This window comes from Argentina anserina, chromosome 4, assembly GCF_933775445.1.
Source record: "Argentina anserina chromosome 4, drPotAnse1.1, whole genome shotgun sequence".
Classification (NCBI taxonomy): domain Eukaryota; kingdom Viridiplantae; phylum Streptophyta; class Magnoliopsida; order Rosales; family Rosaceae; genus Argentina; species Argentina anserina.
In genome coordinates this window covers 18,391,430-18,419,072 of record NC_065875.1, presented here as the reverse complement: position 1 = coordinate 18,419,072, position 27,643 = coordinate 18,391,430, and the positions used below count along the sequence as shown (strand labels likewise).

The following is a 27,643-nucleotide window of genomic DNA, read 5'->3' as shown; positions in this document are numbered from 1 at the left end:
GGGTCGCGCCTATAAAAAAAAAGCCTTTCCCACACGTACGCCTCAGTCACCGCTGCTGGGTTTTCCTAGACCCACAAATTTTCCCCATTCGGCCCCTCCCTCTTCTCTCTTCTACGTTACACACACACCCCCACACTCGTCTTTCATTTCTAAACCGTCCTCCCCTTCTCTCTCTCTCTCCCTCTGCGCCACATAAGGGTTTCTAGCTTCGGCAAATCCCAAATCCCACCGACTTCACATTCCGCCACACTCTCTCTCGCCGCCCGCCGGAGGTTCCTCTTGTCAATGGCAATCCGCCGCCGATCACCCTCCCTTTCCGCGTTGCCGAGGTTATAATCCGGCCCGATCGTCGCCGGTTCGATTCGCAGCCATGTTCGAAGCACACGTAAGCCGCTTTCTGATTTCTTCTCCCTCAATTTCTAATCAATTTGACCATCTCTCGTGCTTTGATTGTTGAAATTTGACGAACATTTATTCGGCGCTGGTCCTTAGGTTGATTTGATTGTTGTTATTTCATGTGTTAGTGATTATATGAAGAATTAGGATCATTGGATTTAGAGTATGCACTGTGAAATTGTGTATTTGATTGACCTGAATCAGAGGCAGGCTTAGTGTGACAGTGAATAATCGCTTTACATATGTTTAGAGCTTGACTTATTGGTGCTGGTTGAATTAGTATGTGTATTTTAGAAGCTATTAATGATGTTTAATCCGGTACGGTAAACTTATGATCCCTAGCAGCTAAGCAGTTTCGGTTACCGATATTTGGTTATGGAGTAATTAGTTTGAGTAGGAGTAACTGTATGGTTAGAATGCAGGAACAAGTTTTGGATGATGGAGGAGTTAGCCAATCTGAGTGCAGGTTCTAGGGATTTTGTTGCGGCTTGGTTTCTAGACATCAATTATTATACAACCCAAGTGGAAATTTGGTTAGTGGTCTGCAATGTTGAGGTTGGAAACGCCTATGGTTTAGATTTTGAAATCGTTTTGTTAGAACTATTTTGGTTTGATGCTGTTTTAGATTCAGGGCAGGAATTATCAGTATATTAGAGTGGTGAGTTATGAACTGTGCCTTGCTTTATATTTATGATGTTTCTAGTAGGTTCTTGTGAGTGCTGGGTTGATGAGGGTATTGTTTCTGAAGGGTGTTGGACACAGTTTTTTTCCTCGAATATTTGAGAAGTAAGGACGATTGTGCAGCAAGATGGTTATCAGAATACCTGAGTAGAGGTTTATAAAAGATAGAGGCAAGAGGTCTCTTTGCAACATTGCTTGATGAGGGTATTGTTTCTGAAGTGTGTTGGACACAGTTTTTCTCCTCGAATATTTGAGAAGTAAGGACGATAGCGCATTAAAATGATTATCAGAATATCTGACTAGAGGTTTATAAAAGATCGAGCCAAGAGGTCTCTTTGCAACATTGCTCACTTATCTATCACCCCACACATTTATAAGAAGACACTATTTTTCTTTCCAAAACAGTGATTTGCACCGAACAGTTTATATTGATTTAACAAGCAGTGTATCGGACAAGTTCTTCGAGAGTTTTATTTGTTAAGTGAAAAGAGCATATCCTTTTGGCAGAGGAGAAAAGGCCAAAGTTATTTGGGTCAGCGGGGTTTAAAGGGAAAGAAATAAATGGATTTATGAAGCTCATGGTGGAGCTGAGATGGAAAATATGTGGGAGGGAGTGAAGTTCTCATCCTCTTTGTAGGCCTCTATATCGAGGGAATTCAATGGTTAAACAGTCCACAAAATAGGCAAGCTGTAATGGTTTAGGTTTTTATTTTTAGCTTTTGCTGTTCTGAAGTCAGTACTCTAGCTGTCTTTCTTAGTGTTGTCTGTGAGTATCTTGTCTGCTCCAATCTACTATACCTTTTGTTCGTCAATGGAAAGTTTTTTTTTTTGAGGAAAAAGGAAAAATCCAGGCTAATTGTATATTGTAATTTTGACCATATTACCAAACTTATCCACTTCATTCGAGCTACAATTAATATGTCATCAACAATCTTGTTTGGGGTGAACAAATGACAATAACCCCTTGGCGTAGTGTGAAGTTGACTTCTCAGTGTACTTTTAGCTGGAATATATAAATATTTTTTAGGTTAAGTGGATGGCATGGCCATTGTTTGAGACAAAATTAGATCCTTTTAGCTAGCTTCTGTATATATATATCTTTATTAGTGGATTTTTAAGATAACTCTCTTTGTTTAATCTATTATATATTGCATTTGACCTTAATTTTTTTTTTTTAAAATTAAATGGATTGATCGTTGACGCTCACAACGGTTCTATATATATGCAAAAAATATAGTAAATATGCAATAACATTTATGTTTAAACACTAATTATCGTATTTGATCATATCTATTATACATTCGACAAAATGGTTTCTTATACCTTTCTATGGCAGGTCCTGCATCTGCTTAGAAGGTATTTGGGGGAATATGTCGAAGGACTTTCGGTTGAAGCTTTAAGAATCAGTGTCTGGCAAGGTCTGTATTATTACTTCAGTTATACCATTTTTTTATCCATACTACCTAACTTATAAGTTTAGTACATGTTGGAATATTGCTTGTGGAACTCATAAGCACTTTGCTTTCCACATATGGAACATACAGAAACATACAACGCTTTAGATTAATTACTGATACGGCTCTTTGTATCAATAATATGTTGATGTTTTCCCATATGAATAAATATTAATGTGTTTTTCAATTTAACAGGCGATGTTGTTCTCAAAGATCTGAAATTAAAGGCAGAGGCCCTAAACTCACTAAAACTTCCGGTCACTGTAAAAGCTGGGTTTATTGGTACCATTACATTAAAGGTAGCTGCTTTCATTTCAAGTTACTTAATGGTTTTGATATTTTGTTATTGCTTATCCTACATTCATATGATTTCTGGTCTCAAATTTTCTTTCCTTTACTAATCATAGGTTCCATGGAAAAGTTTGGGCAAAGAACCTGTGATTGTTCTCGTTGACCGTGTATTCATCCTTGCTCATCCTGTTACTGATGGCAGCACTCTCAAGGCAGGATGCTCCTCTCTCTTGTGAAGAACTTGTGTTTCTGCATTTTGTTATATCTCTTTTCTTATCTCCTGAGACTTCTTATTTCCTGAGACATTGCTTAAAATCAGCATTAATTACTTTCTATTGATTTTGATTTGTAGGAGGACAGGGACAAACTATTTGAAGCTAAACTTCAAGAGATTGAGGTGAAGTTTACATATACACTCTTCTCCATTTACCTTATATTTATACATCAAAGGGTTCAAGTTATCTGTTAATGATCTGCTACTCTACTTTCATACTAAAACTGTAAAACATCCTTTTCACTGCAATGGAGGTATACCTGATGGAAGAAATGGCCCTACACTTGTACAAAGAATAAAAGGGGTTAAAGTTCCGGGGTGGGTATGGGCTAGTGTCAACTTGTGCTTGTCCACAAAAGTGTTTTATTAAGGTAGTTATCTTTTGAGGTGTGCAGTCATAGGCTTTTACTGTCGAAGTACTCTAAAGGCTTATGCTGTTAGGGAGTTAGCTAACAAACTTTATCAAGCTAACACGCTCTTTCAGGCCCATCATTCTATACAAAAAAAAAAAAAAATCTGTACTCAGACTTTGGCCTTGGTTTTCTGTACAAGCCAGGGAATACTGTAAGATTGTGTCTTGTCTCTTTCTTAGGTGGAGCTTGTAAAGCTACTCATGGGTGTTTTTTAAATATTAACTTTTATCAACTCTCATTGCCTCTGGAGACTTATAAAGAGTTCCTCCATGTTGTGTGCAGGAAGCCGAGTCGGCAACTCTTGAAGCAATATCAAAGTCAAAGATGGGAAGTGTATGGTTCTTGACTTTTGTACTATCTTACTTTGGCGTTTATTGTTAGTCAAATTTTTCATTCATCTAAACCATAGTTGCAGGAGCTCTGTTCATACATTAGTAATTGTTTTGCAGGTTATCTTGACATGTTATCAGATAGACTTTTTTTTTTCCAAGTGTTTTATCTATATATTATGCTCCAGGACTAAAATCAGTTGGTTCTATATGCTAAATTCTGAATTTCCCGCTCTTTTGTCTTATTATCTGTTTTGTTAATGATCATTTTCTGGTCGTATTAGGGTTTTACCGTGAGTCTTTCGTGGTTACATATGTGTATGTAAGAGACAAGTACTCACCTGAAAAGCTCAAGTTCTTAGTGTTGGGTTTCCAGCCCATGTGTTTTTCCTAAGATGGTTTCTTAGAGTATGGTGTTCCAGTAAGGATATGGAATCCTTATTGATGATGGTTTATTTGTAGAAGGAGGAGGCTTTATAGCCTACCACTATTAGGAATAGGATTCCTATTTGGTGAGGAAACATGTTTGTCCTTATGGCTATATAAGGAGGGGTTATGCTCTAGGTTTAGGCATCACAGAGACAAAGAGCATAGTGTGTTCCATTCTCGGTTAGAGGGTGAGAGAGGGCAGAGAGGAGAAAGATAGGAAGAGAAGAGTTCTTGTTTTCTTAGTCTTTCTTGTGTACCCATTATTAATATAGTGGAAGTGTGTGTTCCTGTCCGGTGGATGTAGGCAAAGCTATTTGCTGAACCACCTTAAATCTGTGTTCATGTGTTCTTTTCTTTGTGGTTGTTTCTCTTGGTTTGCTGTGCTTGTTCTGTTTCTCTGACTAACTTGTTGACCGATTCACTACAAGACTTAGGTCGAGTGATGCATAAGATATTTGCAACTTTTTTGGATATCTTGTTCCAACTGTATTTGGATAATGTATGTGGGTATCGTTTCAGGTTGTTATGAAGGATCCATGATCCTTCTTTTCTATTAGTATATATGTTGGGATCTGTCAGACACAATATAACATAATCTACTGTGTTACTTCAAAATTATCTTATGTAAAATTGTTGTTATAAAAACATCACAAATGGTGAGGTAGTGCTGTAGAATTGAGTACATTTTTTGCATTCTCCTTGTGGTAAGGTTACTACATGTCTTATTGACATTTATTGCAGGTCAAATAGTCACCATAACTCTGTTTTTTTAATGCGTAATCGTTCATATTAGTAATATATTTATATATACATACATTTATACATATTGGCATTTGATTTTTACATTCTGCTCGGGGAAACATAGAAGTTTGTCTAACAAAAGAATCTTTTGCAGCAATCTAGTGGAAATTCATGGCTAGGTTCCCTTATCGCTACCATTATTGGGAACCTGAAGATATCAATTAGCAATGTACATATAAGATATGAGGATTTGGTCAGGTTAGTAAAGTGTGTTTGTTGTATCAAGTTTATTTCCAGTCTCTTTTTCTCAAGATGAATGGACATCAGTTATAGTTTACTGTGTTTGCTTCTGCTCTACCTAGTTCTTAATTTTTATTTTATTTTATTTTTGTTAGTAATCCAGGACATCCTTTTTGTTCGGGTGCCACTTTAGCCAAGCTTGCTGCTGTTACAATGGATGAGGAAGGGAAGGAAACATTTGATACCAGTGGTGCCCTTGATAAGTTGCGAAAGGTTTGCCATGCTACTTTTTCCTGCTGCTTTCCGTTTGTTTGACAATGCTATAGTCCTATAAGGAACTCTCTTTTGTGATGGAAAAATCTCTTTTTGTTAAGATCTGGTACTTATCCTATGAGGAACTTGTTTTTTAGTTGTTGTACTCGTTCATTTTTATGCTTATACATGTGCTTTTAACCTGAATATAACTGTGCCTTTTTTATTTCAGTCATTGCAACTAGAGAGACTTGCAATGTATCATGACTCTGATAGTGTACCATGGAAGATAGACAAAAACTGGGGCGATCTCGCTCCAAAGGAATGGGTTGAGGTCTGTTATAATGCTTTAATTGTACTAGCTAGTGTAACCTTTCTATTTTATGCATTAACTTTCAGTGTGTCTAGTCAATGCAAATATTGCAAGTATTGTACTGTCTGAATCCTGCTTTAACATTTCTTGGCATTGACATATTACTAGATTTTTGAAGATGGTATACGTGAACCTGCTGATGACCATGTAATGGTGTCTAAGTGGGCTATGAATCGCAAGTATTTGGTGTCACCTATAAATGGAGTTTTAAAGTATCATCGTGTAGGAAACCAAGAAAGAAATGATCCAGATGTTCCATTTGAGAATGCTTCTCTTGTCTTAAGTGACGTTTCCTTGACAATAACAGAGGTGTAATATATATTCCATTATGAAAGTTTTGATGCGATTTATTTTTCGCTTTAGTAACTAGAACTATTCAGTGCTACAGTTGACCCTTGGTTTTGTTAGGCTCAATATCGTGATTGGATAAAACTATTCGAAGTTGTTTCAAGATACAAGAGATATGTTGAATTTTCTCATCTAAGGCCAGCTCTAGCAGTATCAGCGGGTCCATCTATGTGGTGGCATTATGCTGCTCAAGCAGGACTTCAGCAGAAGAAAATGTGGTATTATATATGTTACCAAGTTCTTTGTTTCTATATTGAAAGGGTTACTGTATACTTGATGAAGATTTTGCATACATATATCTGTCAATCATAAACTAAAAATATTATAATTGAGTCAATACCGCTTAATTTTTGGTAAAATGGGCAAATCTATAATGACATTCTCGGTGCGGGTTTGCAAAAACTATTTTTAACTTCATGCCCATCTTCTGAATCAGCTACCGGTTTTCTTGGGACCGCATTCGGGTTCTTTGCCAGCTCCGTCGCCGTTACATTCAGTTATATGCTGGTTTCTTACAACACCCAACAAATGTTGATAATGCTGAAATTAGAGAAATCGAGAAAGATTTGGATTCTAAAGTAATTCTTCTGTGGAGGTAAATAATATAGCTTCTGTTCTGTATATTGGTATTTGCATGCCTATGCAAGTAGCTTACCTTCCCTACATTAGTTTGCTTATTATGTGGAAGTATCGAGACTATTAATTATGGTTCACTTGACATTTAGATGTTAGTTTTTATTCAAATTCATTAGTGGGCAAGTCTTTGAATCCTTAGTTATTTCTGGAATCCCAGGCTAGGTTATGTTGGTTCAGGCATCTTTAAGTATTCAGGAATTTTATCAAGCCCACCTTTTTTTATCGAAGGTAGTATCTGAATTACTTGATACTGAAATTTAATGACAATAAGTAAGTCTTTTTAAATCTAAACAACCAAATTCTACAGGCATACCAAAGTGGCTCATAAAGATAATTTTTAATGGGTTTAGATAACTTTTTGGTCTACTTTGCTGCAGGACTGCTTTTCCTTTTCTTGTAGCCTCTCTAATAGTTTTAATAATAAACATATGATGCTGTAGTAATGTATGGTGCATGTTTCGGTTAGGTTACTTGCTCATGCAAAGGTGGAATCTGTAAAATCGAAGGAAGCGGCTGAACAGAGGATGCTCCAGAAAAAAAGTTGGTTTTCGTTTAAATGGTTAGCATCATAATTCTTAATATTCTCTGATTGTTTTTGGTGAGGATGCTGTGCTAAATAATGCTATATTCATTTTGTAAAACTGTGTTACCTCCCAATCATTGTAGCTAATGTTTCTTTTTCTTCAGGCGTACACCTGATGAATCTGCTGAAGATATATCTGATGGATCACAGTCCCCAGAAGAAAGACTGACTAAAGAGGAGTGGCAAGCAATTAATAAGTTACTGAGTTACCAGCCTGATGAAACATTGGCATCTCAATTGGATATGCAGAACATGATCCGGTTTATGGTAACTGTGTCTGTTAATCGGGCTGCTGCTAGGATTGTTGATATAAATCAGACTGAGATTCTGTGTTGTAAATTTGAGCAACTTCAAGTGTCAACGAAGTTTAAACATCAAAGTACATACTGTGATGTGTCATTGAGATTCTATGGTCTGTATGCGCCTGAAGGCTCACTTGCTCAGGTATTTCTCTACTGAGAGAATATTTCATTTTTGGAATTTTTGTGCTGTAAAAATTTTCAATGTATATTTTATAGGTTTCATGACAATTAGCCAGTTGGTGAACTTAAACTAACATAGCATTTCAGCAGTGGTGCTATATAGGTGTTTTTTTCTTTTTCACTTTATAAAGTCCATACGAAATGATAATCCCCCATCTGATCAAATATTAGTGGATTTGTTTTACTATCACAATGTTGCTCAACTTAAATTGCTCAGAAATAACTGTCTTTCCAGATTGCCTTTTGTGTTGCCCAGTACTTGATTCTTTCATTGCTTTTGTTTGCTGGCAGAGCGTGTCTAGTAAGCGGAAGGCAAATGCTCTGACTGCTAGCTTTGTATACTCTCCAGTTGGAGAGAATGTTGACTGGAGGCTTTCAGCTACCATTTCACCGTGTCATGTCACGGTATGTTCCTATTTTGAATTGTACAGAAGGGATGGGATATTCTTCGAAGAACTCTTGTCTTGGAAGTGATTGCTTTCCATTTACATTTTGTGTGGATCCCTAAGGGTCCTCATCAATTTTTTGGTTTTGTTTTTTTTTTTAAATTTCAACCCCTCTGTTTCGTCCATCTATAGATGGAGCCTCCTGAAGCCTACCTTACTTGCAGGTCTTGATGGAAAGCTGTGATCGCTTTTTAGATTTTGTGAAGAGGAGTAATGCTGTTAGTCCTACTGTTACATTGGAAACAGCAACAGCTTTGCAGGTAATTGTCTCTTAATTTTGTTAGCTTTCGTCATACTTGTTTGACATGACATTAAACATATGTTTATGGGCTATCATTTATTTCTAAGAGCAGATGCAAATTGAGAAAGTGACTCGTAGAGCACAAGAGCAATTTCAAATGGTGTTAGAAGAACAAAGCAGGTTAGGACATGTTGTACTTGGTTGAAACCTGTACATACGTTTCCTATCTATATTTTGCTATGTTTTCTGGGCAGAAATGCACTTAATTTTCTAACATTGCCCTATTCTGTTTCTTCTGGTTTCAGATTTGCCCTTGATATTGATTTAGATGCTCCAAAAGTAAGAGTTCCTATCAGAACCAACGGGTCTTCCAAATGTGATAGCCATTTTCTGTTGGATCTTGGCCATTTTACGCTGCAGACAAAAGTATGTTCTTCAATTTAAATTATTCTCCACTCTTATGCTCTTTCAAATTCATCTTGCTGCATTGTCATGGCCTGAATGATCAATAATCGGTGCAGGATACTCAGCATGATGAACAGAAGAAGAACCTGTATTCTCGCTTTTTTATTACTGGAAGAGATATTGCTGCCTTTTTTACTGATTGTGGTGTCGATCGTCAAATTTGCACTTTGGAATCACCTGATTCTGATAACCACCCACCGGTTAGCCCCGAAAATGCTGACAATTTCTATCCTCTCATAGATAGGTGTGGAATGGCTCTACTTGTTGATCAGGTAATTGCTTATATCTAACCTTCTCATTTAATGATTTGAAGGGATAGCTTTAGTCTTGCTCTTTTTAGTCATCGGAGTTGATACTAACTGTTTCATGCCTTCCCTGAAGATCAAAGTACCTCACCCAAGTTACCCGTCAATGTGTGTATCAATTCAAGTGCCAAACCTAGGGGTGCACTTTTCCCCATTGAGATTTCAGAGACTGATGAAATTATCAAACATATTGTATGGTAATTTGGAAAATATTGGTCAGCCAGCTGTCGATGATTTTCAAGCAGAAAACGCCCCTTGGAATCCTGCAGATCTTTACACAGATGCTAGAATTTTAGTGTGGAAGGTATGTGATGTGCTTACGCTAAGCAAAACAAGTTGGTTTACTTGTTGTAAGCATCTGGTGTTAATTACACCTATATTTTTCATAATCCAGGGAATTGGCAATTCTGTGGCTACATGGCAACCTTGTTTTCTTGTGTTGTCGGGGACCAATATTTTTGTTTTGGAGTCTGAGAAGTCTCAGAGTTATCAGCGGTACTCCAGGTATCTATCTGGTTCTAGATCCATTAGTCTGGACCATTTTGTATGCCAAAAGTAAAACTATGTCTATCATGGACATTACTGCATTAACATTGGAGGTGTCTTATTTTTTCCTATATTTTTTCATGAAGATCTTATCCACTTTTTTATCATCCTTTTCTGTTTAAAATGTATTTTCTCGTAAACGATAAAAGTAAAATAAATACCGCGTCTTAAATTCCTTCAAACTTCGATTCCATATGATGCCATTTCTCCGCTTGCTTCCCAGTAAGCTACACAAGTAACACTAGCTTATATAACTCGCCTTTTCCTTCCTGTATAGTCTGGTCGGGTTTCTTTCGTGGGGAACTATGATGTTATCTGCTTTTGTCTCTTGTAATTTGGTTTTTCGTGTTTCCTAATTTCAATTGTCTGGATGCTGCAGCATGGCTGGTAGACAAGTATGTGAGGTTCCTCGAACAAGTATTGGTGGTTCACCATTTTGTCTTGCTGTCATTCACAGGGGGATGGATACTCAAAAGGTATGTCAGAATGGTGGTTCACCAATTCCTCTAGCTGTCATTTTTATCTTGTTATGCCATGTGAACTACTGTTGAGGTGAGGCTTGTTTTTTCACGTCTTTAAGAGGTTTCCTTGCTAGTCTTGGATATATTTCTGTTAGTGTGAGGATGAGTTATCTACTTTCAGTAATTATTACTTCTATAAGATAATCTTTTGTGCTTGTTCACTTCCAAAATTGTATAAATTGATATCTGACCATCTAATTGACATTTCCCTTTCTGAATCTCACTATGGTTTGATTTACAACAGAGAAAATGCCTCGAGTCTTTGCTTGTGCCTTTAATTTTCTATGAAATACATGTCAAACATCTCTTTAACATTTCACTCTTCTTGCATCAGTGGTTTTGATGAGTATTGGTTGGTATATATCTGTGCTTCAGACCTGACATGTATGGTTTGAACTTTGAAATACTAGTTGGGTTTATTCTAGCCTTGTGGTTGAGCTGGGGATATTATCCTTTTTCATCGATATAAAATATTTAGACCATCTGTTCCAGGCTCTGGAGTCTTCTAGTAGCTTGATTATTGAGTTCCGTGGGGAGGAGGAGAAGGTCGTTTGGTTGAAGGGACTTGTACAAGCAACATATCAAGCTTCTGTATGATACAGAACTCTTTCCCAGTTAAATTTCTCTTCTGATACTATTACTAATAATTATTAATTATTCTGCTTATAGGCTCCCCCTTCAGTTGATATCTTGGGGAAAACAAGTGATCATGCTGCTGAGTTTGGTGAGCCTCAGACCAGCAAATCTAAAACAGCTGACCTCGTCATTAATGGGGCACTTGTGGAGACAAAGATATCTATTTATGGAAAGGTTGGTGCTGATTTTTTTATACATTCGGTCCGTTTGTCAAAATATCCACAGGTTCCATCATTTTGTCAAAGTTTCTGCCATCGTTTTGTTAAATCATCATTGTTATAATTTGCTTACTAGCTATCACATGGCTTGTTCTACTATATTGTGTAGATGGGTGACAAAAATGCTGAAGAATTTGATGAGACTCTGATGCTTGAGGTTCTTGCCAGTGGGGGGCAGGTTTGTCTCGCTTTATTTACTCCATTATGATTTATGACAGCATGCCTTCTCATACCGACATGGGATATATAGTGTGAAAAGATATAGAATGTTAGTGTTGAATTTGTTTCTCTTTGTATAAGTTTTTATGTTTCTGAGTTAATGAAATTACCCTATCATAGTTAAAGTAGTGGTTGAAGAGATTTTCTGGGCATGGACATAGGTGAAATCCCTTACAATTTATGACTTTGATTTAATTTATAAGTTAATTTTATTATCACTTTCTAACTTTACCCAAGTTCGAGTGATAGGACTAATAAGGACTAGGTCATTTTGTGTAACAGGTTCATATGATTCGTTGGGAAGGTGACATGACACTTAATACAAAGCTTCACTCTTTAAAAATTAAAGATGAGCTTCAAGGTCGTCTGTCTACAACCCCACAGTATTTGGCTTGTTCTGTGCTGAAGAGTGACAATCTAGTTTCGTCCCCTGGCATAGTTGATCCACATTGGAAAGAAATGTCTGTTTTACTTCATGAGGAGGATGATACTTATACAGATGCTTTGCCAGATTTTATGTCTGTATCAGATGTAGGCTTTGGTTCACCAGTTTCAGATACGGTTTCACGTGTATCAATTGAGGATATCCATGATGCTGCTGGATCTGTGTCTGCATCTGCATCTGCTGAAGGCTTAGTTCTTGAAAAGAATCTTTTAAAGGCAAAATGCATTTCTGCTGAGGAATTTTACGAGGCGGAGGGTAGTGACTATTCCAATTTTGTATCTGTCACCTTCTCAACTCTGAGTTCTAGTTCACCTGATTATGATGGTACTGACACACAGGTACTGACACTGGCAGTCAACTTTTCGTTAGTTACTTTTTTTTCCATGTTATTCTAACTTCCATTGCTACCTCTATCAACTGATTTCAGATGAGCCTCTGTATGTCAAAACTGGAATTTTTCTGCAACAGACCTACTTTGGTTGCTTTAATTGATTTTGGCCTGGACTTGAGCTCTGTGTACAGTGCGGAAAGTACTGACATTACTGAAGGCTCAGACGATAAGTCTTTGACGAACAAAGAAAAGACCGAAGAAATTGGACGTGTCAAAGGGTTGCTGGGTTATGGAAAAGGTCGTGTAGTATTTTATCTGAACATGAATGTGGACAGTGTAACTGTGTTTCTGAACAAGGAGGATGCTTCTCTGCTTGCGACGTTTGTACAAGAAAGTTTTGTGCTTGATCTCAAGGTGATGAGAATAATTTGATAATTGATGATGTTTAGTTTCAGGGTTGATCTATGTGACGTGATTACTGACTTGAGTTGTTTGCATATAAAGGTCCACCCGAGTTCTCTTTCCATCGAAGGCACCCTAGGAAATTTTAGACTTCGTGATATGTCTCTTGGAGAAGATAACTGTTGGGCCTGGCTATGTGATATTCGCAATCCAGATGTGGAATCCCTTATCAAGGTGGAGATGACTGAGTCGCTGCACACAGACACACAAACACACACACACACACACACTCTCTCTCTCTCTCTCTCTCTCTCTCTCTCGCGTTCTCTTATATTTCTCAGTTTGTGAGCTAATATCATCTTTTTAACTGCTTCTCAGTTCAACTTTAAGTCTTACAGTGCTGAAGACGATGACTATGAAGGATATGATTATAGTTTGTGTGGTCGTTTTGCTGCTGTTCGTATCGTCTTCCTTTATAGGTTTATTCAGGAGGTATGTTTGGCAAAATAACACTTTGGTCATAGCATTAATGCAGTATCAATGTGCTATTATGAATCTTCACAATATTTAGTTTATACTTTGTTGGGGTCTATCCTTGTAGATTACTTTTGTCACCTTGTTTTGAACTTCTTATAATTTTGTGGAAATGCTAATGCAGATAACTGCATACTTTATGGAACTTGCTACGCCTCATACTGAAGAAGCAATTAAGCTTGTTGATAAAGTTGGTGGTTTTGAGTGGCTAATTGAGAAGTATGAAATTGATGGAGCTACTGCACTTAAGCTGGATCTATCGCTTGATACTCCAATAATTATTGTTCCCAAGAATTCAACAAGCAATGAGTGCGTATATTTAAATGCTGGTTCTAACTTTATACTATATGATGCTCATCTGATATTATTATTGAAGTTGGACTTTTGTTTGGATACCAAGTTTTGGGTGGTGAGTGGTGAAAGTGGATAAATTTGTTAAAGAATCATAGCTTCATGATGCTATTTCTGTATGATGGATGTAAATAAAGTGTTTTGATATTTTAGTATTCATGTTGACATTGTTTTTACAATGTTTCATAATTGCAGTTTCATTCAGCTTGATCTGGGCCAGCTACAGGTCACAAATGAATTTAGCTGGCATGGTTCTCCAGAGAAAGATCCTTCTGCAGTCCACATTGATGTACTTCATGCTGAGGTATGTATATATTATTTTCCTTGGACATTATGATTCAAATGTCCTCACTGTTTATTGACTTATATAAATCTGCAGATTCTGGGTATCAACATGTCTGTAGGAATTGAGGGTCACATGGGTAGATCAATGATACGAGAAGGCAAAGGATTTGATGTTTATGTCCGGAGAAGTTTGAGGGATGTTTTCAAAAAAGTCCCGACCTTTTCTCTTGAAGTGAAGGTAAAGTTTGTATGTTCAGTTGTAGCATGCAATCACTCAACCACTCAGGTTGTATGCATTCTAACTAGGTATTATGATGGGGTCTATTTAATTGTGTTTAATAGCAGGAAGGGGGGATGAATCTCATGTGGTGGCTGATAGTTTTTATAGACTTTTGATATCAAGTATTTTCCTGTATTTAAATATTTCATTCTGCACATATTAAGGTATCATGGGTGCGCACACCACTTTGTATATAAACACTTTATGCATTTGCTTAGTCCGCTTTACTTGAATTCTTGGTGCCACAGCATATGCTATGCACTTATTATGTTGTTTTCTTTTGTTTATTATCCTTTTTTCACTTTGCGGTTTAGTTGAATGAGTTTGACTTGCTGATCTCATATTTGGGTTTAAAATTGAATTTTTGCACTGATTTGGGTTTAGAATTAATTCTTTGTATTTATTTAGTTGATTGGATTTTTTTTATCATGTCATGCATGAAGAGTGTCATAATTCTCTAATTGGATCCTATTGTCAGGTTGGCTTATTGCATGCTGTCATGTCTGACAAAGAATATAAAGTTATTCTGGATTGCGCATACACAAATTTATGTGAAGAACCAAAGCTTCCCCCTAGTTTCCGTGGGGGAAAATCTGATTCAAAGGATAAAATTAGGCTGCTGGTTGATAAGGTCAACATGAATAGTCAAATCCTACTATCACGGACTGTTACTATAGTGGCAGTTGTGGTTGATCATGCACTGTTGGAACTCTACAATTGTATACATGCGGAGTCTCCTTTTGCTCAAATTGCTGTGAGTGTTTACATCGTTTATTTCCCACCAGCATTCTGCTTGAACATTCGGTCTGCGTGCGTTCATTTTCTGTTCTGTGTACTCGTATATCATTTTGGTGTGATTATAGCCGAAGTACGTTGTTGGTTACTGACATTAGTTTATGATTCTCTGTTTCTCTTATTTGCAGCTTGAAGGTCTTTGGGTGTCTTATCGGATGACCTCATTGTCTGAAACAGATCTTTACATAACAATCTCAAAATTTTCTGTTGTTGACATTCGTCCTGATACAAAACCTGAAATGCGCCTTATGCTGGGATCATCCACTGATGCTTTCAAACAAGTTTCTTCTGGAAGTCTGCCTTTCTTCTTAAATAGGGGAAGCTTTAGGAGAACTGACTCTGATGCTGGATTTTATGGGGATTCACCAATATCAACTATGCTCTTAATGGACTACAGATGCCGCACGTCAACCCAGTTGTTTGTAATTAGGATTCAGCAACCTCGAGTTCTAGTCGTAGCAGATTTCCTTTTGGCTGTGGGCGAGTTTTTTGTTCCTGCACTGGGGACAATAACTGGTAGGGAGGAAGTGATGGATCACAATAATGATCCAATTGGTAAATACAGTAGCATAGTATTCACAGAGCCGACATACAAGCAGACAGAAGATGTGGTGCATTTGTCTCCAACTAGACAGTTAGTAGCAGATCTTTTAAGCATTGATGAATATACATATGATGGCTGCGGAAAGACCATCCATTTGAGTGAGGAAATGGATGCTAAAGAACTCCAGTCAACTAGACCTCGACCAATAATTATTATTGGACGTGGAAAAAGGTTGCGGTTTATGAATGTCAAAGTTGAGGTACTTAGCCTTCCATTTATCTATGCTTGTACTATATATAAGAGAAGAATGTTTTGTTACCTAAAACTGGATATGAACATATGACCCTAAGACATTAACCACGTCAGACAACCAAAACAAGTATTAATAAGAAAGTAAGTTAACCTTTCTCACATGTCTCTCTTTACCATAACTGTCCTTAGCATGTGCATACTAAGGTTTCCAGTTTTGTAGTATATTGGCAGAATCAACTACCCCCTAGACTTATTATCATTTAGAAGGTCGCAATGTGGGAGAATGTCTTCCTACAGTAGTACAAAGTGAAACAGAAACTGGGGACACGCCTATACTGGTACAAAGAGCAGCTGGGCAAAACGAACATTAATTGTTAACAACTTTCTTGTTTATCTAGAATTTTATTTAGTTAATTTTGGTGGTTTATCTTTTGTCTTGCACACATTTCTTACAGGAAATAATGTTTGTAAGCTCTCTGCATTTTGCAACTATTGATTGATACATTCTTATATACATACATACAGAATGGGTCCCTTTTGAGGAAGTACACGTACTTAAATAATGATAGCAGCTACTCGGTATCTTTTGAGGATGGTGTGGACATCGAGTTGCTGGAAAGTTCCTCATGCGATGGTGATAAGAAGAGTCTGGAATACTTGCATGAATCACCAGACTCCTCAAATCTTTCAAATTCTGAAAGTGATCCAAATAAGATCCAAAGTTTCAGTTTTGAAACACAGGCAAGTCTGTAATAATAAATCTGCATGTAAGTTACCACATAGTTACCAAGGATTAAATGTACAAGGCAGGCTACAGTTCTAGAAAGTATAATGCTGAACTGAAACTGATGAAGTGATCAACACAATAAAATTTTTATGGTCCAGAAAATTGAATGGGTTTGGTAGGATATGCGTCAATTCTTTTGTATGCTTTCTTAGTATATTCAAGATTTGTATCAAGACAGAGTTCTTTCAAATTATGATACTGTACTGTATGTGCTTTTGTTTGTTTCATTTCATTATTTTCTTGTAAAGCTTACTCTCAGAGTGATAACTTTTCTATGGACTAATATTCTGATGTTTAGGTTGTTTCTCCCGAGTTCACTTTTTATGATGGTTCAAAGTCGTCTCTGGATGATTCCTATGGTGAAAAGCTTCTCCGTGCAAAGCTGGATTTTAGCTTCATGTAAGAGTTCTCACATTATTTGTTCATAGTGTTATTTCATTGTTTCTCCTGAAAATTCCTCGATACAAAGAATCTAATTGCGTGAGTCTGATTTGTTTACTACATATAGGTAGATAGCTATACCAGTTGAAATATGGTGAGCAGGTTTTGGACAGTATTGCTATCAAGATCTGTAAAATGCATAGAAATGATGCATAATTAATCACATAAAAATTTCTTACTCTGGATAAATGTTATCAATCACTATTAGTATAATCAGTAAACTTTTATCCACATCTGAAGTCATCACCGTCTACAGTAGCCAAATCCTTGACTTGATCCTGAGTGTCACGTGCGATCATCCTTGTTTATATGTTATTAATTGATGTTGATCAATGTTTCAAAACATACACAGGTTATGACCCAAACAGTCCTTTTTTCCATCTCATACTTTTGATTCTTTACTTGGCTTGTTAAACAGTGTATCCATTTGATCAATGGCTTCATATATTTTCTCTCTCCTATGTTGTTGAATCGTGAAAGCTGATATGTCTTTACCATTGCATACTTAATTGATTGGTTTGGCATTTTCCTGGAATTGGGTGATATACCAAGATCTCAGCTATAGATGGATTCCTGCAATTTATAATATTCAGAGAAATTACCTTATAAGGCATCATGTCAGAGTTAGAAATGTTTTGTCATGTAGTTGACTGTACATAACCTTGGAATTTTCGTAGGTATGCATCTAAAGAAAATGACACCTGGATTCGAGCTCTGGTGAAGGATCTCACTGTTGAGGCTGGGTCTGGGCTTGTTGTGCTCGATCCGGTGGATATATCTGGGGGATACACTTCAGTTAAGGACAAAACAAGCATGTCCTTGTTATCAACTGATATCTGCTTCCATTTATCACTAAGTGCAATATCTCTTATAAGTAATTTACAAAGCCAGGCAACAGCTGCATTGCAATATGGAAATTCAACACCCCTGGCTCCTTGTACCAACTTCGATCGCATTTGGGTATCCCCGAAAGGTTTTTCTTCACTTACAAGGAACATTTCAAAATGATGATATTTTTGTGTATTAGTTTCGTACATTTTTGTTACACATGATAGAGTTGTATGTTTCATATACATGTGCAGAAAATGGGTCGTGTTTCGGTCTTACATTTTGGAGGCCTCGAGCACCTTCAAATTATGTTATTTTGGGAGATTGTGTGACATCAAAGTAAGACTTCTGTGGAATTTATTCAATTTATCTGTCAGAAGATTTGGCCATATTTGGTTAAAACAAAGATAAGCTTTTATAGTCAAACGTTGCTCCTTTAATGGTACAATTATGCAAAGTTCTTCAGTTAGTAAAGTTAAGAAGGAAGGCGCTGTATATGACCAAAGTTTTATGGTGAATCATATAACGTATATGTTGATGCTACATTATCATCAGTTTTGTTTTAATTCCTTTATTTCTTTTCTTCTAAACAAATTTTGATTCAAGTGAATATGTGATTACATTACTGTAGATAAGTAGGCCGCTGAACAGTCCAAATACTATTTCAAACAGTAGTGTACCATCGTGTAAGGCACAAAATGCTCCAATCCTAAAATCTTGAAATCTTAGAAGAGGCCTCAAGAGTCAAATCCTATCTTATAACTGCCTATTTGATAAAGCAATCTTGCCAGTACTGTTGTCTATAGAGGAGTAGCAGTTATTTGAGCTACAGGCACTATGCATATTATCTATTATATAGCTATTTGAAAAAAAAGAAAAAAAGAATCATATGACCCAACTAATAGAGAAGTGATATTTGGGATTGAGCTCGTTGTGTTCAGTTCATGTTCATGGGGGTTGCTTTATATGAAGATTTTTTTCTTGGCTTTTGCAGTTCATATTTGTATCATAGCATGTTTAATTGCTCTATTAAGTTTTTCTCGTGTTGTTTATATGCCTACAGGCCAATTCCTCCCTCACAGGCAGTGATGGCAGTGAGTAATACATATGGGCGTGTGTGTAAACCAACCGGTTTCAATCTCATAGGATTGTTTTCTGCAATTCAAGGATTTTTGGAGGGTGATTCTGCTATTACTACAGATTGTTCTCTTTGGATGCCTATAGCACCACCAGGATACACTGCAATGGGTTCTGTGGCAAATATTGGGAAGGAACCCCCACCTACCCATATTGTTTATTGCATTCGTTCAGATCTTGTAACATCAACAACCTTTATAGAATGCTTATTCTGCTCTCCATCAAATCCACAATTTGCGTCTGGATTTAGTATCTGGCGTGTAGAGAATGCGCTTGGATCATTTTATGCCCATTCTTCTACTGAATGCCCTTCCAAAGACAATTGTTGTAACCTTAATCATCTTCTTCTTTGGAACACAAGTCGGCATCAATCTTCTGCTAAAGAAAGATCCTCAGATCTAGCTGTTGTTGAAAACCGGGAAAGTCAGGAAAGTAAAAACCAGAGCGCACATACTTCTGGATGGGATGTTGTCAGATCAATTTCAAAGGCAACTAAATGTTATATTTCTACCCCTAACTTTGAGAGAATCTGGTGGGACAAGGGTAGTGACATTCGCCGACCAGTCTCAATATGGAGACCGATTCCTCGTCGAGGCTATGCCATCTTGGGTGATTCCATTATTGAAGGGTTAGAATTCTATGTACTACCATTTAATCATTTTATTTAAATTTTTTCATGAGCCAATTTTATTAATCAGCTTTGTTTTCTGTTTCTTTCAGCTTAGAACCACCAGCTGTTGGCATAATATTTAAAGCTGATGATCCTGAAATATCTGCAAAACCTGTGCAATTTACTAAAGTTGCCCATGTGGTAGGGAAAGGTTTTGATGAAGCTTTCTTCTGGTACCCAATTGCTCCACCAGGTTATGCTTCTATAGGATGCATAGTTTCCAGAATAGATGAACCACCACCTATAAATTCATTTTGTTGCCCTAGGATGGATCTTGTTAGCCAAGCTAATATTCTTGAGGTGCCCATTTCAAGATCTTCAGCTTCAAAGGGTTCACAGTGCTGGAGCATCTGGAGAGTTGAAAATCAGGTCAGCATTTATTTATTTCTTTATTTATTTTTTTTGGGGGGGGGGGTAGATTAATATATCTGCAAAAAGGAGAAAGAAAGAATACAAGAAAAGATGGACATGATCAATATCTAAACATAACAGGCCATCTGACTTACTATAGTAAAAGAGTAAGCCCTTCCTAATGTAAAACCTTACTACCACAAACCCTTTGAGAGCATGTTGAATGACAGAAAATTACCCTGATTGCTCTGACAATTATGTTAATAAAGAAGCTATGTAACAGATTCTTTCAGTAGAAATCCTATATGTATTGCCTTTTCTTCAATATCTTCTTACTTCTTTCAAATTCAAGCAAGCCTGAAATATAAAATCAGTTGAAGACAGATATAAGTTAATGTTTAGTTGCATATACCTTTTTGGTTTAATTGTATGGGACACTATACTTTTATTACTTCCATGTCAAAGTTTTATTTTCCTACTGTTGTTAGAATTGTTAGCTTTTTATCACGCTACAATCATCATAATTTGCACTGGTTTATAATTTTGTAGGCCTGCACTTTTCTTGCACGTGGCGATCTGAAAAAACCGTCTAGCAGATTGGCGTATGCTATTGGTGACTCCATGAAGCCCAAGACTAGGGAGAACATAACTGCTGAGGTGAAGCTAAGATGCTTGTCCGTAACGGTACTAGACAGCTTGTGTGGAATGGTATGCTCTGTAAACAATTAATTACCCTGATTCCAATCTAAGGATAGTTTTTTTTTTGTTTTTTTTTCTTGTTATTTATGGTTAATATGGGCTCCTCCAGATGACTCCACTATTTGACATGACAATCACCAATATCAAACTTGCAACACATGGTCGAATGGAAGCTATGAATGCAGTGCTAATTTCCTCTATTGCTGCATCAACCTTCAACACTCAGTTAGAAGCATGGGAGCCACTTGTGGAACCTTTCGATGGAATATTCAAGTATTATACATATTGATTCTTTCTAATTTTTTGTTCTATTTTTCGTAAAATAATTGAATTTTCTTTTCATTTTTATCATTGGACTTTTTGTAAGGCTTGAAACATATGATACTAATCTACACTCGCCATCGGAATTTGGGAAGACAGTGCGTATTGCTGCCACAAGTATTGTTAATTTAAATGTCAGCGCTGCAAATCTTGAAACTTGTATAGGGACCATTCTGTCATGGAGAAGACAATTAGACCTTGAACGGAAAGCAAAGAAGATAACTGAGGTAATACAATGTTGCGGTCATAACTGTCCTCTATATATATATGTATATATAGTTTGTTCCTTCTAGTAGAATTAAATGATTTTTCATTTACCATTTGTTACTCTTTCTGCAGGAAGCTTGTGGTCTAAATGAACAAGAAGAGAACCAGACTTTGTCTGCCTTGGATGATGATGACTTTCAGACTGTGATGGTAGAGAATAAACTTGGTTGCGATATCTATCTGAAAAAAGTTGAACAAAATTCAGATATGGTGAACCAGTTACATCATGGTGATTGTGTCTCCGTATGGGTTCCACCTCCACGGTTTTCAGACAGGTTAAACGTTGCAGATGAATCCAAGGAAGCTCGATTATATGTTGCTATACAAATTCATGAAGCTAAGGTTGTATATATGTCTAAAACAATCAAGAATCTATTCTTTTCACTCCCACATTGAAATAAATTTATGGTGTTTTTGTTTCTTTCAGTGTTTACCCATTATAGATGATGGCAATAGCCATAACTTCTTATGTGCTTTGAGACTTGCTGTTGATAGCCAGGCAGCAGATCAGCAAAAACTTTTTCCTCAAAGTGCAAGGACAAAATGTGTTAAGCCTTCAGTGTCAAGACATAGTACCCTGAATGAAGGCTCTGCTGTGTGGAATGAACTTTTCATATTTGAAGTTCCTCGGAAGGTACTTTTTTAAACAATTCGATTGGAATTTACTCTTTCATCCCATCAGTTTTTCACACTGATACATCTCTTTAAGAGCCAATGTGTAGGCAGATAAAGGCAGTATCTATAGTTATGTTGGCAGATACATAAAGTTGTAGTTTCCAACACACTATACAAGCATAGAAGTGGCCACAACTTAATTGTTTTTTTTTGTCAATATTTGGATGACTTTTAAGCTTCTATAACCTTGATCCATGTGGTGATTCTGGCCTTATGTGACCATGTTATTTACCTACTGAACATTCCTGGTTAATAGATCAGTATGCATTTACTTAAAGATTTGAAACAAGTTTCTAATATATTAGGGGGTTAGTAATTACGCGCGAAAAAGAATTTTAATGTAATATGCTACATGTGGTTAATACTGTTGTTGACTAAGATGTAAGAAATCTGCCGTATTTTCTGTTTCTTCTTCGAAGTGTTGAGTGTGCAAGTGTTGCAGGGCCCAGCTAAACTGGAAGTGGAGGTGACAAACCTTGCAGCAAAAGCGGGAAAAGGTTAGTGCTGTTGGCATCCTTCTCTTGTTTTGGATTGAGAGCTTCTGTTCACGTGCTGATTCATACCTCTGGATAGTTGATTCACATACTTATCTGAAATAAGTAATCCTTAGATTCCCCCATACTAGTCCATGATCCTGATTCCTGAATATATATTCCCAATCCTCTTTCAACTTGTAACATGTTGCAGAATTATATCTATTTTGTGGTTGCTGACTTATATTTTTTGTCAATTTTATTGATTGTGCGTACCTAATAAACATTGCAAAAGGATATACACTAGTCAATTGGGGAACAGATATCAAATGATGAGATAAAGCAGGGACATATAGCACATTATGAAGCTCTATTGTGGGAGTAAGACGAACTGATCCTTTTCCGATTACGGGAAAGGCTTCACCATTAGAATTAGTAACATAGGGTACTGGTGGATGAGATAATATAGAAAAATACGATTTGTCATAAGTCATATGATCAGACGCACCAGAATCAATAATCCATGTATCAAAACCAACAAAGTTAGAAATATTTAAAGCCATACCAATTTTACCACGACCAGCGATGGATGCGGTAGGCACTACTCCTCCTGTTGTATGATGATCATGTCCAACCATACCATAGATATCTGGTTCCTGGATGAATTGAATACATGCTTTCGCCGTGGGACGAGAATTGAGCTTCTTAGGCTTAAGGTGTGGATACAACTTCCAACAGGTCGCACAAGCATGGTTAGTATCATGACAATAAGAGCAAGGAGGGCGGAGCTGATTCTCGAAGCCGAGTGGTGGTCCTTGCCGATGAAGTGGAGCTGAAGTTGCCTGCTGAAAGTGTGGTGCTGGAGATCAAGCACGAACAATAAGGCTGGAAATTTCAACTTGTGTCTGATGAAGATTCTCCTGTTGAGACTCATCCTTTCGGATATATGTGAAAGCTGCAATCAGGCTAGGGGGTTTGGTCTTTCTGAGCAATTCCCTTTTCGCACTGTTATGCTTTGCATCAAGACCTTTCAAGAAATGTCTGGATTTTGGTACCAGATAATATCCTCTAGATTCTTGATCATGCAAGGACGTTTCACATCAATCTCAACCCAAATATTTTTTTGTTTGGTAAATATCGCGCCACCGGTTGCCTATCTTGTTGCATCGCCAAAGCAGTGCACATTAACTCATGAACCTGTATAAAATCTGAGTCATTAGTATATAAGCTTTCCAATGTCCTCTATATTGCATGCGCAGTGTCACATGACTCCACCAGATCAACTATCTCTTCATTCATAGCTTTCCACAAGACTGACATGACAAGACCATCATCGTTGTCCCACTTAGTGTAGGCAACAATATCATCTCCACTAGGAGCTTTAGTTACTCCGGTTACATGTCCCATCTTGTGCATTCCTCGAAGATGAGCTACCATAATTCTCTTCCATTTACGGAAATTGGTCCATTGAGTTTAGTTCCTCCAAATGAACCATTGTCAGAACTTTTGACAGATACTTCAAATTTCATAACATTATTGTTCCTAAAACTCTCAACTTCGTCTCCGAAAACCATTTGAAAAAGCAAATCAAAGATAAGGGATTATGCAGCGGAAACACCAAAAAACTGATATGAACCTATCAAATTTGGGCCGGGTCGGATCGGATCTGCCGGGTTGGGTCTGAGTCAAATCTAACTGGGTATTTAGGGCTGAAACCCCCTCTTTCCTCGGTCTCTTCTTCTCCCGATTGAAAAAAAAGCTAAAATAGGAGAGCTCGGGTGGCTCGGTGGAGCCGGACCTTGGTGCGGTGGAGAGCTCGATGCGGCGCGCTGGCGGTGGTCGAAGCGGCGCTTAGAGGCGGAGGCAGAGAGAGGCGCTGGGTGATAAAGAGGAAGACTTCTCCTGACGGGGATTCAAGGAAGGCGGCGGCGAGCGACTCCTCTTGACGGGGATGCGAGGAAAGCGGCGGTGAGCTCCTGCAAGAGGTAAGAACACGAACCCAAACCCAGAAAAAAAAAAAGGAAAAAAATTGGCTCTAATGCCAAGTGAAAAGGAGAAATGAAAATTTGTATTGATTGTTTGATATTTATTACACTTGATTCGATCTCTATATATACACAACTTAGATTACTCTCCACAAATCACGGAGGAAATCACGCTCGTGATTTCCTCTGCTAATCATGCTAACATTATGTATTGAACCCAATCAAGCATGATTTTTCCCATTCTCAACATCTAAATTTGGCCGCCAAAAGCATCAATTGTGCAGCTTTACCTTCCTCCCATCAAACCCAACTTCATGTTTTTCAAATAGATCAAACCAAATTAAGCAGAAGATTGTCAGGAAACTCATGCCAACACCATGTTCATCTCCATTCCTTCATATGATAGAAAAGATTGATGAAGATGAAAACACATAATTGAATCAAAAGAAAAATCAATTGGAGCAAACACCTTGAACCAAATACTAGCCATAATTGAACCTAAAAACACTACTCAATCACTCCTTTAAACCTTGCTTTTGAACTATATGTTAAAACCCAGATTTTGAACCAAGTGATTCAAAATCTGAAAGTTCAATTGGATGACACACCACGATCAACTGAGTCATCATTAACATTATCTAATTCCAAAAAATCAATATCCAATCACCAAATAGATTCCAAAACCCATAACTTGACATTTATACAAGCTCGATTTAAGGATTAGGTTGGATGCAATGGATGGACAGGGTGTTGTTGTATTCCGACAACGAGAAGCTTGAGGATGGCGGGCAGTGGTGACATGGACAGGTTGAAGGTGGTGGTGATGATGATGATTGGTTGAAGGTGCCGACGGGTTTGAGGGCAGCAAAGAAGGTTGAAGGCAATGAGTCGACGACGAAGACTGGTTGAAGTCAACGAATTGGGGGTAGTGTGAGAACAAGGCTACGATAGTCCCATGAAATTTGGTGTTTTTGTGGAAGAATGTGTTTTGGGGTTTTTTTGGATTCCTCACACCCAGCTACGATTGTAATAACCAGACTTTTCGGAACGATGTATTGAATTGTTTCTAAGTTGATAAAGTTTGTGAAATTCATTAAACGACATTTGGTTGCTTTGTGACGTCGTGAAATGAAAACGGAAACGTTATCGGAACTTTTATTTAGAAAAGCGTTACGTTTCCGCGACGTGAGAATCGACTTTTGCTCCGTCGCTCATTTGTGAAAACTTCCTTCGGGAAAGTTGTAGAGCTCGTCGATAGGAGTTCGAAGACATGTCACGCGTTCTAATGGGACGTCGTACGTAAAAATTATTAACGATAGAGGTAGTTTCCGATTTTAGAAACGGGTATAAAAAGATAATTAATGGAGCTAGGGTTTCCATTTCTGGGCCTCCCTTTCTCCTTTCTCTCTTCTCTCTCTTCCTCCCGAGCTCTCTCTCTCCCTCACTGTCCTCGTCGGCGATCTCCTTCACCGGTCGTCCGTGTCACACACCGCTGGCCCAGGAAGCATCGCACGGCCCTCCGCAGTCGACCCCGAGGTCGACGTACCTTCTCGCGCCGCCGTGAGCCCTCGCACTCCGACCCGAGGTAATCCGATTTCTCCAAGGTCGAATCGAGGTGAGGTTAGCCTATTTTGGTTGTTGTGATGTTGATTGGTATGTTTCTGGATGATTTTGTGGAGGATTGGAGGAGATCGGCGGAGGAGGGAGTTGGCGAGGTTACCGCCGCCTTAGGCGGCACGTGTGGGGGCGTGGGTGGCCTAGAGGCGGCGTGAGGCCATAGGAAGGAAGAGAGGAGAAAATGGAGGAGTTTTGGGGCGGCAGTGGCGCGCTACGCCCCGGGCTTAGGGTCGGCGCGTGGGCCCCACGCGCTGCCACAGTGAGTGGCGCGTGAGCGCCACGCGTGGTCGCCAGAGGTGGCGCGTGTACCCTACGCGCCGCCACGTGCGGCAGCACGTGAATAGTGTTTTCGATACAGTAAATTTGTAAAATTTATTTTTACGTGCGGTAAATGTAAATGTAAATTACATTCAATAAATGTAAAAGTAATTTCAGAAGGATAAATCAGTAATTATTATTTACTGAGACAGTATTTATATTTGAATAGTATGCATACGTACATAAATACGTAAACAATATGTACTCGTACAGAAATACGTAATTAATATGTATTTATACAGTAAATATGTGAATAGTAATTACGTGAACAATAATTTCATAAAAACCAGAAATTTCGCGGACAGTAAAATATTATTACTGTTTCGGCATTTATGGTTTTACGTAACGATTCTAAATCCACTTCTTATCTTTTCAAGGTGATTGACACTTTAAGTAAAGGATTTACTTTTGGAATCGTGGAAATTACGCTCGAGATTATAAAGTGAGTAAAATCTCACATTTACGAATCTACCCTTGCGGAGATTCAAGATTATGCGGAATTTTAAAGATTGAAATATGACATGTATATAATATAGTGGAATGTGTATTTGTATATATGGTAAATAGGTACATATATATAGTTTGCTATATTATATACTGTCATGTTTTCGTTGCGAATAAGATCATTTTGATGATGAGATAAATATATTGAGCTTGTTGATTTGATTGTACAATATAATGTGATGAGTATTGTACGTGGTTTTAACATTGAGTTTTGTTAAAACCTGTTTTTGTCTTCGGACGTGTTTATGTCTTCGGACCAGTCTTCAGACGTGTTGGCATGTCAGAACCTAGCCTTTGGCCGGGCGAAAGTTACGATACAGTTAGAGCTCTAGTCTGTCTGCCGGGGTATTGCATAAGAGGTAACAGATGGGTTATCGGCTTATGAGTACCCATATTTTTGATATTGGATAACATGTGGTTGTCCAATGTTGGCGGCGTAATACATGAGGGGTAACAGAGGTGTACCATCGCTCATCAGTACCCGTATTATAAATGCATTTGGGTAAACAGAGAGGTTACTCAACTTCTCTTGAGCATGTATATTTTCACATTATTAGACAACTAGATGGACCGTCTAATGAGACATGAGTGCATTTATAATTGATGTTTTGTGGATTTTCGTATATGTTTTATACGAGTTGTATTTGTTGTTTTTACTCATACGAGCTGTAAAACTTACCAGGTTTGTGTTTACAATCCCGATGCACCTATTCGATGGTGTATGGGATAATTCCGCAGGTGAGGATTAGCGAAACTTGACGGACCACTCAGAGGACTTGAAGTTATTTATTTTCATCTTGTGGTGAGGATTTTGTGTGGATTTTTGTGAGGA

General features: G+C 37.7%; 1 protein-coding gene across 1 annotated transcript; it reads left to right on the top strand.

Annotated features, from left to right (window-relative positions):
• Window positions 1–105: 105 nt before the first annotated feature.
• Window positions 106–27,643, top strand: LOC126792594 (uncharacterized). The gene is made up of 47 exons (XM_050519001.1): window positions 106–385; window positions 2,414–2,495; window positions 2,727–2,830; window positions 2,939–3,034; window positions 3,175–3,219; window positions 3,792–3,842; window positions 5,163–5,266; window positions 5,404–5,521; window positions 5,733–5,834; window positions 5,982–6,182; window positions 6,282–6,439; window positions 6,658–6,816; window positions 7,324–7,416; window positions 7,545–7,884; window positions 8,214–8,327; window positions 8,533–8,628; window positions 8,722–8,789; window positions 8,915–9,035; window positions 9,131–9,346; window positions 9,456–9,683; window positions 9,774–9,883; window positions 10,305–10,401; window positions 10,939–11,037; window positions 11,116–11,256; window positions 11,410–11,478; window positions 11,802–12,302; window positions 12,392–12,709; window positions 12,800–12,931; window positions 13,076–13,189; window positions 13,356–13,540; window positions 13,778–13,886; window positions 13,962–14,105; window positions 14,626–14,901; window positions 15,071–15,745; window positions 16,264–16,479; window positions 16,824–16,924; window positions 17,644–17,939; window positions 18,049–18,133; window positions 18,858–19,559; window positions 19,652–19,970; window positions 20,502–20,660; window positions 20,761–20,924; window positions 21,019–21,199; window positions 21,312–21,581; window positions 21,667–21,873; window positions 22,357–22,411; window positions 27,550–27,643. Exons 1-47 carry the CDS (start codon window positions 371–373, stop codon window positions 27,558–27,560), a joined length of 8,247 nt encoding a protein of 2,748 aa, XP_050374958.1. The 5' UTR covers window positions 106–370; the 3' UTR covers window positions 27,561–27,643.